Raw genomic sequence first — 17715 nt, forward strand, 5'->3', positions numbered from 1 at the left:
ATATATATATATATATATATATATATATATAAGCAAAGGACTTGAACAGACATTTCTCCAAAGATGATATACAAACGGCCAACAAACATATGGAAAGATGCTCAACATCACTAATCATCAGAGAAATACATATCAAAACCACAATGAGATACCACTCACACCCATTAGTAATCCCATTAGGATTACTATTAAAAAAAAAACAACAGAAAATAACAAGTGTTGACAAGGATGTATAAAAATTAGAACCCTTGTACACTGTTGGTACAATTGTAAAATGGTACATCTGCTATGGAAAACAGCATGTCAGTTCCTCAAAAAATTAAAAATAAGATTACCATATAATCTAGCAATCCCATCTCTGGGTATATATCCAAAATAATTGAAAGCAGGGTCTCAAAGAGATACTTGCACACCCATGTTCATAGCAACACTATTCACAAGGTAGAAGCAACCCAGATATCCATCAATGGATGAATGAATTAACAAAATATGGCATATAAATATAAATGAGTATCATTCAGTTTTAATAAGGAAGGAAATCCTGTCATATGCTACAACATGGATGAACCTTGAGGACATTATGCTAAATGAAATAAACCAGTCATAGAAAGACAAATACTGTAAGATTCCACTTTTATTAGGTACCTAGAGTAGAGTCAAATTCGAGATAGAAAGTGGCCGTCAGGGGCTGAGGGGACAGGAGAAATGGGGAGTTGTTTAATGGGTAGAAAGTTTATGTTGCAGGATTAAAAAGTTCTGGATATTTCTTTCACAACAATATCAATATACTTAATATTACTGAACTGTACAGTTAAAAATACTTAAGATTGTAAATTTTATGCTATGCATTTTTTACCACAATAAAAAAAAAATCAATTCCAGGTAGGCTACAGATCGAAATAAGAAAAGTAAAGCAATAAAGCTTTTATAGATAACATAGGAGAATATCTTCATGGCCTTGGATTATGAAAAAGATTTATTAAATGGTATAACAAAACCACTAAACATAAAGAAAAGGATACTACTAGGCATTAAAATTAGGAACTTTTTAAAAATTAGAAATAGGTGTTTTTATTTTTCAAAAAATCACATTAGTTTCTGATTAGCAGCTTAACACTTTTCAGAGGGAATATCAGTTTTAACACCAGGAGAAATTTGGGTAATTGGTATTATATTAGTCAAAATACACAGTAAATAGTAGAGACCCAAATCAAAATAGCTCAAGGAAACAAAAAAGGATATGTTTCCCTCATGTTATCAAGTGTCCTCAAATTTATCATCACAATGATTTCATCCTTAGACAGGCTCTCTCCAAATGGTGAGAAAGATGCCTCCATTAGCTCTAGGTTTACATCATCTTTTGGCTTCCAATCCCAGTAAGAAGAAAGAGAACCCCTTTCCCCCAGCATCTATATCAATCTATGAAAATACTCTGGCCCCCTTGGTTCATATGATCTCCCAGACAATTCACTAAGCCCAGGGATACTGAGTAATCTGATTGGCCAGCCCAAGTCCAGCCACTCCCTGCTCCCCTCATTCCCCTCATCCCCACGACAGGAAAGGCAGGGCTACACGACTGACAGCCCATTTCCAAAGCTTAAAAATGCTGAGCAGACCAAAAAAAGTAATAAATCTTCATCTCATTCTTTCCAGAGACATCTCAGTACAAGGGATCTATACTCAGACATACCTGCAGCCATTCATTAGCTTGAGCATAGGAACTTCTATTCTTTGTTTGTTTTTGGCGGTGCCATGCAGCATGCGGACCTTAGTTCCCTGACCGGGGATCAAACCCGTGCCCCCTGCATTGAGAGCACGGAGTCTTAACTACTGGACTGCCAGGGAAGTCCCAGGAACTTCTATTCTTGAAAAGACAGCCTTAATGGAGAGAAAGGCAAGGCAGATAAGTGGGAGAAGGATATGTGAAATACATATAAACTCCACACATCAAAGTATGTAGAGAATTTCTAAAAATCATTAAGGAAAAAGCAAATGATTCAGTAGAAAATTGGGTAAGAGACTTGAAATGGCATTTCATAACATAGTTTAGTGGCAAATAACATAAAGTGTTAGCTCTCATTAGTAATTAAGGAATACAAATTTTAACCATCATAAAACATCACTACGCTCCTACAAGAAAGACTAAAATTTTAAAAGATTGACCAACAAATATTGACAATGTAGAGTAACTGAAATTCTCATACACCTGCTAGTGATAGAGTATAATCATTCTGGGAAACTCTTTAGCATTATCTGCTAAATTTGTACATACAAATGCCCTCCATACATTCATTCTGTAAGGGAAAAGAATAACTCAGCAGGCCTAAGCTTGCTCAAATGTTGCACATTTCCAAGAAAGGCCTATTTTCAGGACTGGTTCTTGGCTGGCTCCTGGGATCTGAGCTTGGAATGTTCTGTCTATAAGAATGTTTTTGCATCTCTGAGGCCTTGGGCCAGCCTGTACCAGTTTCAGCAGATAGTTTATGTTAGTAATTTATTTACGGTGAACATCTGTTTTTTCTCTGGGGGGGTCTACATGTCTACATGACCAACCCCTAATAAAAACCCTGGATTCAAAAGCTCTGGTGAGCTCCCTGGTTGGCAACAATTCACATGTGTTGTCACACATGTTGCTGGGTGAATGAAGCAAATCCTGTGTGACTCCACTGTGAGGGACATTTGAAAGACAGTACCTGGTTTCCTCCAGAGTTTCCCCCATATGCCTTTTCGCTTTGTAGATTTTACTTTATATCCTTTTGCTATAATCAACTGCAACTGTAAGCGTAAGAATTTTGGATTACTGTGAGTGGTCTTGGGAACTCCTAATGTAAATCTTAGGCATATTCTCAACAAAAATGCATACTCATTTTCATCAAAAGACATGTACAAGGATACTGCATATCAACATTAAAACATCCCTAAAACTATAAACAACTCAAATGTCCAAATAGTTGTGTAACTATAGTATCACATTAAATAACAAAAATGAACTACTGTGAAATGCAACAACATGAAACTCATGAATGTTAAAGGAAAGAAACCAGACACAAAAGAATACTGTCAATACCCTCCAGCTGAAGACTACCAGGAATATAGTTGTAGTTGAACATGGTGAATTCATTCCTCATTTAATCAAGGGAAGACACACAACGTGGGAAATGGGGGATGTCTCAGTAAAAAAGTATTAGAAAGTACTTTCATGATTCAGGTTTTGGTTAGGTGATTTTGGGAAGAGTCCAAGGAAACAGGGGTTTGCTCTGGACTGGGTGCTGTCAGCAAGCAGGGATGATTCTATAACTGGGTATCTTAATAAATCTTATCTAAAAGGAAGGAAGACTAGAAGTGAGACTAAAGCTACTTGTAAGAAGCAGCAATCAACTCATATTAAACAAGAGGTGGGTATTGGGTATTTTGTGGTTTGCACAGTGACCTTGATATTTTCTGTGCTCAAACAAAATTATAAAGTGGCCTTGTCTTTTCTCAGTTCATCATGGTTAAAGAGTAATCTTGTCTTGTGTTTGTATTTGGTGAGATCATTTATACCCAATAAGAGACCAACATGTCCTAGTGGTGAGCACCAAGCCAGTTTCTTTTTCTTTCTTTTTTTTTTAACTATTTGCTTTTTTACTGAAGATCTAATTGGCTTCATTTAACAATTTATAAATCAGGCAGCACTCCATCTAGCAAGCAGAGAGGAGCTCCAAGGAGCTGTGCAAAATGGAAGGCTTTTAAAGGCAGAGATGGGGTGGACAAGGAAGTCCAACTATTTGACCAAGCCAGTTCCTAATAAACCATGGCCTAGAAGTTGTGTCAGATCAGTTCTTAGATGTCAGAGACTGCTTTTCATCTTTCCTGAAAATATACTGAGTGATTCCATTTATATGAAATTTAAAAACAAACAAAATTAAATCCATGATGGCAGAATTCAGGACAGAAGTTATCTGTGGGAAGAAGGAAAGAGGAGGAGGAAATAATTTGGAGGGGCAGGCAGAAGGCTTCTGGGGTACTGTTACTATCTCCTTGGAAGGAAAAAAGAAGCATCTCTGGGTTGAAAAATGGTAGAAAAACGGAAAGGAACTGGCAATAGTCTGCACAATCTTCCTTCAATTATAAAACATGATCAATAGGTTTTTGCTACAAGATGAGGTCTTTGTATGCTCTCTCGCCTGTCAAATCACTATCTAGGAGAATGTGTCACTTGCTGAAATGCAAAATACATTAAGTGAAAAATATATGAAGAATTCACATGAAGCCCATTGATGCTTATTCAAGATTTCAAGTCCCAAAAATGAACACTTGAAAAAAGCAATGTTGAACTTCTATCAATGTCAGCTATGCAGATTCAACAACAACAGAAAATAACACAGGCATACCTTGGAGATATTGTGGGTTTGGTTCTAGACAACTGCAATAAAGCAAGTATTGCAATAAAGCGTGTCACACACATTTTTTGGCTTCCCAGTGCATACAAAACTAATGTTTACACTACATTGTAGTCCATTAAATGTGCAATAGCATTATGTCTAAAAATAATGTACATACCTTAATTTTAAAATGTCTTATTGCTAAAAAATGCTAACCATCATCTGAGCCTTCAGTGAGTCGTAATCTTTTTGCTGGCGGAGGGTCTTGCCTTGATGTTGAGGGCTGCTGACCAGTCAGGGTGGTGGCTACTGAAGGCTGGGGTGGCTGTGGCAGTTTTTAAGAATAGGACAACGATGAAGTCTGCTGCACTGACTGACTCTTCCTTTCATGAATGATTTCTCTGTAGCCACGCAATATGGTTTGATAGCATTTTACCCACAGTAGCACTTCTTTCAAAACTGGAGTCAATCAAACCCTACTGCTTATCAACTAAGTTTATGTGATATTCTAAATCCTTTGCTGTCATTTCAACAATCTTCATGGCATCTTTACCAGGATTAGATTCCATCTTAAGAAACCACTTTTTTTGCTCATCCAGAAGAAGTAATTCCTCATAAATTAAAGTTTTATCATGAGATTGCAGCAATTCAGTCACATCTTCAGGCTCCACCTCTAATTCTAGTACACTTGCTATTTCCACCACATATACAGTTACTTCTTCCACTGAAGTCTTGAACCCCTCAAAGTCATCCATGAGGGTTGGAATCAACTTCTTCCAAACTCCTGTTAATGCTGATATTTTGATCTCATCCCATGAATCAATGAATGCTCTTAATAGCGTCTAGAATGGTGAATCCTTTCCAGGAGGTTTTCAATTTCCTTTGCCCAGATCCATCAGAGGAATCATTTTCTGTCTAAGATAAAGCATTATGAAATGTATTACTTTGGGGCTTCCCTGGTGGCACAGTGGTTGGGAATCTGCCCGCCAATGCAGGGGACGCGGGTTCGTGCCCTGGTCTGGGAAGATCCCACATGCTGCGGAGCAACTGGGCCCGTGAGCCACAATTACTGAGCCTGCGCGTCTGGAGCCTGTGCTCTGCAACAAGAGAGGCCGCGATAGTGAGAGGCCCGTGCACCGCGATGAAGAGTGGCCCCCGCTCGCCGCAACTAAAGAAAGCCCACGCACAGAAACGAAGACCCAACACAGCCATAAATAAACTAATTAATTAATTTTAAAAAATGTCAGGTGCTGTGCTGACTATTTAAGAAAAAAAAAGAAATGTATTACTTAAATAATAATACTTGAAAGTCAAAATTACTCCTTGACCCATGGGCTGCAGAATGAATGTTGTGCTAGCAGGCATGAAAATGACATTAATCTCATTGTCCATTTCCATCAGAGCTCTTGGGTGACCAAGTGCATTGTCAATGAGCAGTAATATTTGGAAAAGAATCTTTTTTTTCTGAGCAGTAGGTCTCAAAAGTGGGCTAAAATATTCAGTATTTGTAAATAAATGTGCTTTCATCCAGGCTTTGTTGCTCTACTTATAAAGCCTAGGCAGAATAGATTTAGCATAATTCTCAAGGGCCTTAGGATTTTCAGAATGGTAAATGAGCATTGGCTTCAACTTCAGGTCACCAGCTGCATTAGCCCCTTACAAGAGAATCAGCCTATCCTTTGAAGCTTTGAAGCCAGGCATTGACTTTTCCTCTTTAGCTATGAGGGTCCTAGATGGCATCTTCTTCCAGTATAAGGCAGCTCTGTCTACATTGAAAATCTGTTGCTTAGTGTAGCCACCTTCATTAATTATCTTTGCTAGATCTTCTGGATAACTTGCTGTAGTTTCTGCATCAGCACTTGCTGCTTCACCTTGCACTTTTATATTATGGAGATGGCTTCTTTCCTTAGGCCTCATGAACCAACCTCTGCTAGCTTCAAACTTTTCTTCTGCAGCTTCCTCACCTCTCTCAGCCTTCACAAAATTGAAGAGTTAGGGTTTTGCTCTGGATTAGGTTTTAGCTTAAGGGAATGCTGTGGTTTGATGTTGTGGTTTGATCTTCTAACCAGACCAGTAAAACTTTCTCCATATCAGCAATAAGGCTGCTTTGCTTTCTTATCATTTGTGTGTTCACTGGAGTAGGACTTTTAATTTCCTTCAACAACTTTTTCTTTGCATTCACAACGTGGCTAACCACTGGTGCAGGAAGCCTAGCTTTTGGCCCATCTCAGCTTTCTACCTGCTCTCTTCACCAAGCTTAATCATTTCTAGCTTCTGATGTAAGGTAAGAGATGCGCAACTTTTCCTTTCACTTGAACGCTTAGAGGCCATTGTAGGGTTATAAATTAGCCTAATTTCAATATTGCTATGTCTCAGGGAACAGGGAGGACCGAGAAGAGGGAGAGAGATGGGGGAAATGCCAGTTGAACACGCAAAACATTAATCAATTACGTTCACTGTCTTACATGGGCATGGTTTGAGGTGCCCAAAACAATCATAATAGTAACATCAAATATAACTGATCACAGATCACAACAAATATAATAGTGAAAACGTTCGAAATACTATAAGAATTCATATTTTCAAATGAAACAAAGAATGGTAATGGAAATTATTTTCAAAAATATGATGAAAGATATGAATTCTGGGAGGAGGAACCAAGATGGTGGAGTAGAAGGATGTGCTCTCACTCCCTCTTGTGAGAACACCAGAATCACAACTAGCTGCTGGACAATCATTGACAGGTAGACACTGGAACTCACCAAAAAAGATACCCCACATGCAAAGACAAAGGAGAAGCCACAAAGAGACATAAGGAGGGGCACAATCACAGTAAAATCAAATCCCATAACCGCTGGGTGGGTGACTCACAGACTGGAGAACACTTATACCACAGAAGTCCCCCGCTGGAGTGAAGGTTCCAAGCCCCACGTCAGGCTTCCCAACCTAGGGGTCCGGCAACGGGAGGAGGAATTCCTAGAGAATCAGACTTTGAAGGCTAGTGGGATTTGACTGCAGGACTTTGACAGGACTGGGGGAAACAGAGACTCCACTCTTGGAGGGCACACACAAAGTAGTGTGCGCATCGGGACCCAGGTGAAGGAGCAGTGACGCCGGGGGAGACTGAACCACACCTACGTGCTAGTGTTGGAGGGTCTCCTGCAGAGGCAGGGGGTGGCTGCGGCTCACCGTGGGGACACGGACACTGGCAGCAGAAGTTCTGGGAAGTACGCCTTGGCGTGAGCCCTCCCAGAGTCTGTCATTAGCCCCACCAAAGAGCCCAGGTAGGCTCCAGTGTTGGGTTGCCTCAGGCCAAACAACCAACAGGGAAGGAACCCAGCCCCACCCATCAGCAGTCAAGCGGATTAAAGTTTTACTGAGCTCTGCCCACCAGAGCAACAGTCAGCTCTACCCACCACCAGTCCCTCCCATCAGGAAGTTTGCTTAAGCCTCTTAGATAGCCTGATTCACCAGAGGGCAGACAGCAGAAGCAAGAAGAACTACAATCCTGCAGCCTGTGAAACAAAACCACATTCACAGAAAGACAGACAAGATGAAAAGGCAGAAGGCTGTGTACCAGATGAAGGAACAAGATAAAACCCCAGTAAAACAACTAAACAAAGTGGAGATAGGCACTTTCCAGGAAAAGAATTCAGAATGATATCAAAAGCTTTACAGACAAGCAAAAGCTAAGAGAATTCAGCACCACCAAACCAGCTCTACAACAAATGCTAAAGGAACTTCTCTAACTGGGAAACACAAGAGAAGAAAAGGACCTACAAAAACTAACCTAAAACAATTAAGAAAATGGTCATAGGAACATACATATCGATAATTACCTTAAATGTGAAGGATTAAATGCTCCAACCAAAAGACACAAGCTATCTGAATGGATACAAAAACAAGACCCATACATATGCTGTCTACAAGAGACCCACTTCAGGCCTAGGTACACATACAGACTGAAACTGAGGGGATGGAAAAAGATATTCCATGCAAATGGAAATCAAAAGAAAGCTGGAGTAGCAATACTCATATCAGATAAAATAGACTTTAAAATAAAGAATGTTAAAAGAGACAAGGAAGGACATTACATAATGATCAAGGGATCAATCCAAAAAGAAGATATAACAATTATAAATATATATGTACCCAACATAGGGGCACCTCAATACATAAGGCAACTGCTAACAGCTATAAAAGAGGAAATAGAGAGTAACACAATAATAGTGGGGGACTTTAACACCTCACTTACACCAAGGGACAGATCATCCAGACAGAAAATGAATAAGGAAACAGAAGCTTTAAATGACACAATAGACCAGATAGATTTAATTGATATTTATAGGACATTCCATCCAAAAACAGCAGATTACACTTTCTTGTCAAGTGTGCATGGAACATTCTCCAGGATAGATCACATCTTGGGTCACAAATCAAGCCTCAGTAAATTTAAGAAAACTGAAATCATATCAAACATCTTTTCTGACAACGCTATGAGATTAGAAATGAATTACAGGGAAAAAAACATAAAAAACACAAACACATGGAGGCTAAACACTACATTACTAAATAACCAAGAGATCACTGAAGAAACCAAAGAGGAAATCAAAAAATACCTACAGAAAAATGACAATGAAAACATTACAATCCAAAACCTATGGGACGCAGCAAAAGCAGTTCTAAGAGGGAAGTTTATAGCTATACAAGCCTACCTCAAGAAACAAGAAAAATCTCAAATAAACAATCTAACCTTACACCTAAAGGAACTAGAGAAAGAAGAACAAACAAAACCCAAAGTGAGCAGAAGGAAAGAAATCATAAAGATCAGAGCAGAAATAAATGAAATAAAAACAAAGAAAACAATAGCAAAGACCAATAAAACTAAAAGCGTGTTCTTTGAGAAGATAAACAAAACTGATAAACCATTAGCCAGACTCATCAAGAAAAAGAGGGAGAGGACTCAAATCAATAAAATTAGAAATGAAATAGGAGAAGTTACAACAGACACCGCAGAAATACAAAGCATCCTAATAGACTAGTACAAGCAACTCTACGACAGCAAAAGGGATAACCTGGAAGAAACGGACAAATTCTTGGAAAGGTATAACCTTCCAAGACTGAACCAGAAAGAAACAGAAAATATGAACAGACCAATCACAAGTAATGAAATTGAAACTGTGATTTAAAATCTTCCAACAAATAAAAGTCCAGGACCAGATGGCTTCACAGGTGAATTCTATCAAACATTTAGAGAAGAGCTAACACCCATCCTTCTCAAACTCTTCCAAAATATTGCAGAGGAAGGAACACTTGCAAACTCATTCGATGAGGCCACCATCACCCTGAGACCAAAACCAGAAAAAGATACTACAAAAAAAGAAAATTATAGACCAATATCACTGAAGAATATAGATGCAAAAATCCTCAACAAAATACTAGCCAACAGAATCCAACAACACATTGAAAGGATCATACACCACGATCAAGTGGGATTTAAACCAGGGATGCAAGGATTCTTCAATATATGCCAATCAATCAGTGTGATACACCATATTAACAAACTGAAGAATAAAAACCATTTGATCAACTCAAAAGATGCAGAAAAAGCTTTTGACAAAATTCAACACCCATTTATGATAAAACCTCTCCAGAAAGTGGGCATAGAGGAACCTACCTCAACATAGTAAAGGCCATATACAACAAACATCATTCTCAATGGTGAAAAACTAAAAGCATTTCCTCTGAGATCAGGAACAAGACAAGGATGTCCACTCTCACTGCTATTATTCAACATAGTTTTGGAAGTCCTAGCCACGGCAATCAGAGAGGAAACAGAAATAAAAGGAATACAAATTGGAAAAGAAGAAGTAAAACTGTCACTGTGTGCAGATGACACAATACTATACAAAGAGAATCCTAAAAATGCCACCAGAAAACTACTAGAGCTAATCAATGAATTTGGTAAAATTGCAGGATACAGAATTAATACACAGAAATGTCTTGCATTCCTATACACTAATGATGAAAAATCTGAAAGAGAAATTAAGGAAACACTCCCATTTACCACTGCAACAAAAAGAATAAAATACCTAGGAATAAACCTACCTAGGGAGACAATAAACCTGTATGCAGAAAACTACACTGATGAAAGAAATTAAAGATGATACCAACAGATGGAGAGATATACCATGTTCTTGGATTGGAAGAATCAATATTGTGAAAATGACTATACTACCCAAAGCAATCTACAGATTCAATGCAATCCTATCAAATTACCAATGGCATTTTTATGGAACTAGAACAAAAACTCTTAAAATTTGTATGGAGACACAAAAGACCCCAAATAGCCAAAGCAGTCTTGAGGGAAAAAAACGGAGCTGGAGGAATCAGACTCCCTGACTTCAGACTATACTACAAAGCTACAGTAATCAAGACAATCTGGTACTGGCACAAAACCAGAAACATAGATCAATGGAACAGGATAGAAAGCCCAGAGATAAACCCACCTATGGTCAACTAATCTATGACAAAGGAGGCAAGGATATACAATGGAGAAAAGACAGTCTCTTCAATAAGTGGTGCTGGGAAAACTGGACAGCTACATGTAAAAGAATGAAATTAGAACACTCCCTAACACCATACACAAAAATAAACTCAAAATGGATTAGAGGCCTAAATGTAAGACCGGACACTATAAAACCCTTAGAGGAAAACATAGGAAGAACACTCTTTGACATAAGTCACAGCAAAATCTCTTCTGATCCACCTCCTAGAGTAATGGAAATAAACACAAAAATAAACAAATGGGACCTAATGAAACGTAAAAGCTTTTGCACAGCAAAGGAAACCATAAACAAGACGAAAAGACAACCCTCAGAGTGGGAGAAAATATTTGCAAAAGAATCAACCTCCAAAATATATAAACAGCTCATGCAGCTCAATAGTAAAGAAAGAAACAGCCCAATCCAAAAATGGGCAGAAAACCTAAATAGACATTTCTCCAAAGAAGACATACAGATGGCCAAGAAGCACATGAAAAGCTGCTCAACATCACTAAGTATTAGAGAAATGCAAATCAAAACTACAATGAGGTATCACCTCACACCAGTTATAATGGGCATCATCAGAAAATCTACAAACAACAAATGCTGGACAGGGTGTGGAGAAAAGGGAACCCTCTTGCACTGTTGGTGGGAATGTAAATTGATACAGCCACTATGGAGAACAGTATGGAGGTTCCTTAAAAATAGAATTACCATATGATCCAGCAATCCCACTACTGGGCCTATACCCAGAGAAAACCATAATTCAAAAAGACACATGCACCCCAATGTTCATTGCAGCACTATTTACAATAGCCAGGTCATGGAAGCAACCTAAGTGCCCATCGACATGAATTGATAAAGAAGTTGTGGTACAAATATACAATGGAATATTACTCAGCCATAAAAAGGAACGAAATTGGGTCATTTGTTGAGACGTGGATGGATCTAGAGACTGTCATACAGAGTGAAGTAAGTCAGAAAGAGAAGAACATATATCGTATATTAACGCATGTATGTAGAAACTAGAAAAATGGTACAGATGAACTGGTTTGCAGGGCAGAAGTTGAGACACAGATGTAGAGAACAAATGTATGGACACCAACGGGGGAAAGCTGTGGGGAGGTGGGGATGGTGGTGTGACGAATTGGGCGATTGGTATTGACATGTATACACTGATGTGTAGAAAATTGATGACTAATAAGAACCTGCTGTATAAAAAAATAAATAAAATTTAAAAAAAGATATGAATTCTATTTCCAGGAATAGCAACTTGTATCAACACACATAAGTTTGCATATTATTTCAAGGGACTCAAAGACACCAGAAAGTACACACAGGTTAAGAACTACCACTCTGTCATTTTCTATTTAGTACCGCAAAAGAGAATTCTGCAGCCAGCATAATTTTTGTTCCTTTGTAAGTAACCTATTTTCTTATGCCTCGATATATACAGGAGAAGCTCAATTACAGTAATGTAGTCAAAAGAGGGAATTTTTCCTGGAAGTGAACTAGGATGTCTCCCATAGCTGTGGCAAGGGCAGAGTTGGAGATGATTTTCATAGACAACTAGAACAGGACTTCAAATAATGGATGCCCTGAATGTCCGTATCACTTACAGCCACTGAATCAATATTTCTGAAAACCAAGCCCAAAGTGTGAGCCTGCATATGCTTGAATAACAATGCTAATTGAATTCACAGCCATGTAAGGTATCATATTAATGTTAAGGCAGTAAAACCACTATGATTATTAAGAGAGCTTGTGGATAAGTCCACAGGGAGCTATTGCCTTTGGGTAGCACACCACCTCTGTGGGTCAGCTGCCAACGGAATGGTGGTGGACCTGGAGCCACTGTCGGTCAGGAGGGCCAGCACTCAGGTGGAAGAGCTGGATGTGGAATGGAAAAGAGCAAGGACAAGCACGACAACACCAGCCTCCTCTGTGTCTATCACTGCATCTGCCTGCAAAACCTCCAGGAAGAAATGGCCATCGCTTTACTTCCACCTCTCAATCTCACACAATTTCTTCTATGGACAAGCTCTCGCCTAGAACCATACAAAGAAGAGAATTCTGGGAGGGGCAGTTCCCAGCCTTAACCAAGTTGACAACAGAACAATACAACATATCTACTAGTCGACCAACCTTCCCAGTTTGCCCAAGACTATCCCGGTTCTAGCACTGCAAGTCCTGTACCCCAGGAAACCCCTCAGTCCTGGGCAAACCAAGATAGTTGGTCATCCTACCTTCCTTGCCAATAGAGGCAGTCTTTTCTCTCTGAAAAAGTTGGCATCCTCTTGCCGAAAGAACCTTTCATGATCTCTCTTGAGGTAGTCACCTAGCAGGAGAACAATGACCCACCCACCACCTCTTATTGCTTCTAAACTTAGAACTAGACTTAAATCTCAGCAGGCCCCAGAGAGATGAACACTAAGTCTGACCCTAGAAGAGGTTTTGTACACACCACAAGAATTTCAAGATTTTGTCTTTTTGTATCTGCAAAACCTAAGTAAAGTGTAGTAGAAATCCTAAGACCAGAGCAGAAGAAATGTAATGTTGGATTAATCCAAATTTATTGATATGGATACAGAGATTTTGGATGCAATGTGTTAAGCTTGAGTACCTGGGAATAACTAACAATTTCTTGTCTTGTTCCTGATCTTAGTGGAAATGCTTTCAGTTTTTCACCATTGAGGATGATGCTGGCTGTGGGTTTGTCATATATGTCCTTTATTATGTTGAGGAAAGTTCCCTCTATGTCTACTTTCTGGAGGGTTTTTATCATAAATGGGTGTTGAATTTTGTTAAAAGCTTTCTCTGCATCTATTGAGATGATCACATTGTTTTTCTCCTTCAATTTGGTAATATGGTGTATCACATGGCTTGATCTGCATATATTGAAGAATCCTTGCATTCCTGGGATAAACCCCACTTGATCAGGGTGTATGATCCTTTTAATGTGCTGTTGGATTCTGTTTGCTAGTATTTTGTTGAGGATTTTTGCATCTATGTTCATCAGTGATACTGGCCTGTAGTTTTCTTTCTTTGTGACATTTTTGTCTGGTTTTGGTATCAGGGTGCTGGTGGCCTCGTAGAATGAGTTTGGGAGTGTTCCTCCCTCTGCTATATTTTGGAAGAGTTTGAGAAGGATGGGTGTTAGCTCTTCTCTAAAGTTTTGATAGAATTTGCCTGTGAAGGCATCTGGTCCTGGGCTTTTGTTTGTTGTAAGATTTTTAATCACAGTTTCAATTTCAGTGCTTGTGATTGGTCTGTTCATATTTTCTATTTCTTCCTGGTTCAGTCTCGGAAGGTTGTGCATTTCTAAGAATTTGTCCATTTCTTCCAGGTTGTCCATTTTATTGGCATATAGTTGCCTGTAGTAATCTCTCATGATCCTTTGTATTTCTGCAGTGTCAGTTGTTACTTTTTCATTTCTAATTCTATTGATTTGAGTCTTTTCCCTTTTGTTTTTTGATGAGTCTGGCTAATGGTTTATCAATTTTGTTTATCTTCTCAAAGAACCAGCTTTTAGTTTTACTGATTATTTCCTATTGTTTCCTTCACTTCATTTATTTCTGATCTGATCTTTATGATTTCTCTCCTTCTGCTAACTTTGGGGGGGTTTTGTCCTTCTTTCTCTAATTGCTTTAGGTGTAAGGTTAGGTTGTTTATTTGAGATGTTTCTTGTTTCTTAAGGTAGGATTGTATTGCTATAAACTTCCCTCTTAGAACTGCTTTTGCTGCATCCCATAGGCTTTGGGTCATCGTGTTTTCATTGTCATTTGCTTCTAGGTATTTTTTAATTTCCTCTTTGATTTCTTCAGTGATCTCTTCGTTATTAAGCAGTGTATTGTTTAGCCTCCATGTGTTTGTATTTTTACAGATTTTTTCCTGGAATTGATATCTAGTCTCATAGCGTTGTGGTCGGAAAAGATACCTGATATGATGTCAATTTTCTTAAATTTACCAAGGCTTGATTTGTGACCCAAGATATGATCTATCCTGGAGAATGTTCCATGAGCACTTGAGAAGAATGTGTATTCTGTTGTTTTTGGATGGAATGTCCTATAAATATCAATTAAGTCCATCTTGTTTAATATATCATTTAAAGCTTGTTTCCTTATTTATTTTCATTTTGGATGATCTGTCCATTGGTGAAAGTGGGGGGTGTTAAAGTCCCCTACTATGAATGTGTTACTGTCGATTTCCCCTTTTATGGTTGTTAGTATTTGCCTTATATATTGAGGTGCTCCTATGTTGGGTGCACAAATATTTACAATTGTTATATCTTCTTCTTGGATTGATCCCTTGATCATTATGTAGTGTCCTTCTTTGTCTCTTGTAATAGTCTTTGTTTTAAAGTCTATTTTGTCTGATATGAGAATTGCTACTCCAGCTTTCTTTTGATTTCCATTTGCATGGAATATCTTTTTCCATCCCCTCACTTTCAGTCTGTATGTGTCCCAAGGTCTGAAGTGGGTCTCTTGTAGACAGCATATATAAGGGTCTTGTTTTTGTATCCATTCAGCCAGTCTATGTCTTTTGGTTGGAGCATTTAATCCATTTACATATAAGGTAATTATCGATATGTATGTTCCTATTACCATTTTATTAATTGTTTTGGGTTTTTTATTGTAAGTTTTTCCTTCTCTTGTGTTTCCTGCCTAGAGAAGTTCCTTTAGCATTTGTTGTAAAGCTGGTTTGGTGGTGCTGAGTTCTCTTAGCTTTTGCTTGTCTGTAAGGTTTTAATTTCTCTGTCAAATCTAAGTGAGATCCTTGCTGGGTAGAGTAATTTTGGTTGATCCCTGAAAGTATAGTCTTAGGAAATGGGATTTTAAATACACAATGGAGGGGGGATTCCCTGGTGGCGCAGTAGTTGAGAATCCACCTGCCAATGCAGGGGACACGGTTTCGATCCCTGGTCTGGGAAGATCCCACATCCTGTGGAGCAACTAAGCCCCTGTGCCACAACTACTGAGCCTGCGTGCCGCAACTATTGAAGCCCATGCACCTAGAGCCTGTGCTCCGCAACAAGAGAAGCCATCGCAGTGAGAGGCCTGCGCACTGCAGCAAGGAGTGGCCCCTGCTCACCGCAGCTAGAGAGGGCCCATGTGCAGTGGCGAAGATCCAAGGCAGCCAAAAATAAAATAAATTAAAAGAAATAAATGAAATACACAATGGAGGAAGGAAAGACATTTCTTAGAACCCAGAAGATACGCTATTACACTTGCTTACAATGGAAAGTTAATGGAAAATTACAGGAAACAATATAGGCATGACCATTATTGGCACACATGCTTTTAGAATGAAGGTTTGGGTCACCATACAACCAACATGGTTAATGAGGGCAAATGGAATATGAAATAGCTAGAGAAAGAAAGAAATTACAAATACCATCCATGATCATGTGGCAGGTGCAGAAATGAGGACTGCAATAGTGTTATATTCTTCCTGCTTTGTTATGAATATACCTGAATAGATTAACTATTTCTTTTTTTTCCCCTCCCTTTACCATTCCCATACGCTCTAATATAAGGTGTGTCACTTAGGGCTGACTCTATATCTCAGTATTTAGGTTTCAGGATATCAAAGACGGAATGTGACTCAGCTAGGGGAGTAAATAAATATCACCCAGAAATGAATAAAGTGCAATGTGTAACACAGAGTCCCCTCTTTTGGAGAGATGGTTAGTATGCTTTTAGTTTTGTAAGGGATCATTGCATCATGTAAGGTGGAAGTACAATGTCATTATCTTTTTTTTTTTTTTTTTTGCGGTACGCGGGCCTCTCACTGTTGTGGCCTCTCCCGTTGCGGAACACAGGCTCCGGACACGCAGGCTCAGAGGCCATGGCTCACAGGCCCAACCACTCCGCGGCATGTGGGATCTTCCCGGACCGGGGCACGAACCCGTGTCCCCTGCATCGGCAGGCGGACTCTCAACCACTGCGCCACCAGGGAAGCCTAATGTCATTATCTTTATTTGGAAGTTAAATAGGGTTAAAATGGGAACATATGTATGTCAGGCTGGCAAAGAGATGAACTGTGCTGGACTGTCCGTGGTCAACTGGTACCACCAACTACTTTTGTCTAAGGCAGAAAATTAAGTCTCCCATAATTCCCTTCCCTGTGTGGTTCTGCGTAAAAGGCTGCCAATAAGAGAAAATATGATTTTCTCTTTTATGGAAGGGATTTATAAAATGGAAATGAAGCAGAAGCCATTATTCTCAAGACACGCAGTGCTTCCACAGACCTCTCCTAAAGCTCCCACTTCATCCCCATGGCATGCCTCACAGGTCCTTCCTTAGGCTCCCTTACTGAGGTCCCACTCTGACAGCTAGATGCAGTTTTGAGGGCTTCTCTGCAAACTCTGGCTTTCCACCCACCTCAGGCTTAAATCATTAATGCCTATTTTCCTAATCTTTCTATGACAGATTTATCAGTTCATTCTCTATTCTTCTTTTATATAAAATGTCCAGTGTATGATAAAAATTTTCCAGACCCTCAGTTCTCCAGTTCTCCCACATCTGTGTAAGCCATAATTAACATATTAAACCCCTCACTCCTATAATACTTACAGTAGCTCTCTTTCCCCAACTGAATGCAGACTGATACAGTAATAAAGTACTGCCGTAGCCACTGGAGCTCACTTCTGGGTGATGGAGCATTTCTCACATAAGGTAGAATACCTATGAACTGGGCCATAACTTCAAATATTGTCTGCAAGAGCTTCATATCAGGATACAGTATTTTTGGTTGAAGAAATATTCTTGTTCCTATGTCTAAGATTTATTTTGCTAATAAAAATC

General features: G+C 39.1%; 1 protein-coding gene across 7 annotated transcripts in view; it reads right to left on the reverse strand.

The window, feature by feature from the left end:
* Positions 1-17715, reverse strand: part of TPST1 (tyrosylprotein sulfotransferase 1) — a 167395-nt gene that overhangs the window by 32065 nt on the left and 117615 nt on the right. For 2 of the 7 annotated variants that reach the window (XM_027126236.1, XM_027126235.1), the window contains exon 4: positions 2518-2775. The exons of the other annotated variants lie outside the window; for them this stretch is intronic. In XM_027126236.1, the coding sequence (XP_026982037.1) occupies positions 2533-2775 (243 nt within the window). In that variant the 3' untranslated portion in view covers positions 2518-2532. Of the gene's footprint in view, positions 1-2517; positions 2776-17715 lie in introns of those variants that run through there. 7 annotated transcript variants of the gene reach the window in all.

The sequence above is a fragment of the Aethalodelphis obliquidens genome, unplaced genomic scaffold, assembly GCF_003676395.1.
Source record: "Aethalodelphis obliquidens isolate GAN/ISIS:26980383/991018 unplaced genomic scaffold, ASM367639v1 scaffold30, whole genome shotgun sequence".
NCBI classification, from domain to species: Eukaryota; Metazoa; Chordata; class Mammalia; order Artiodactyla; family Delphinidae; genus Aethalodelphis; species Aethalodelphis obliquidens.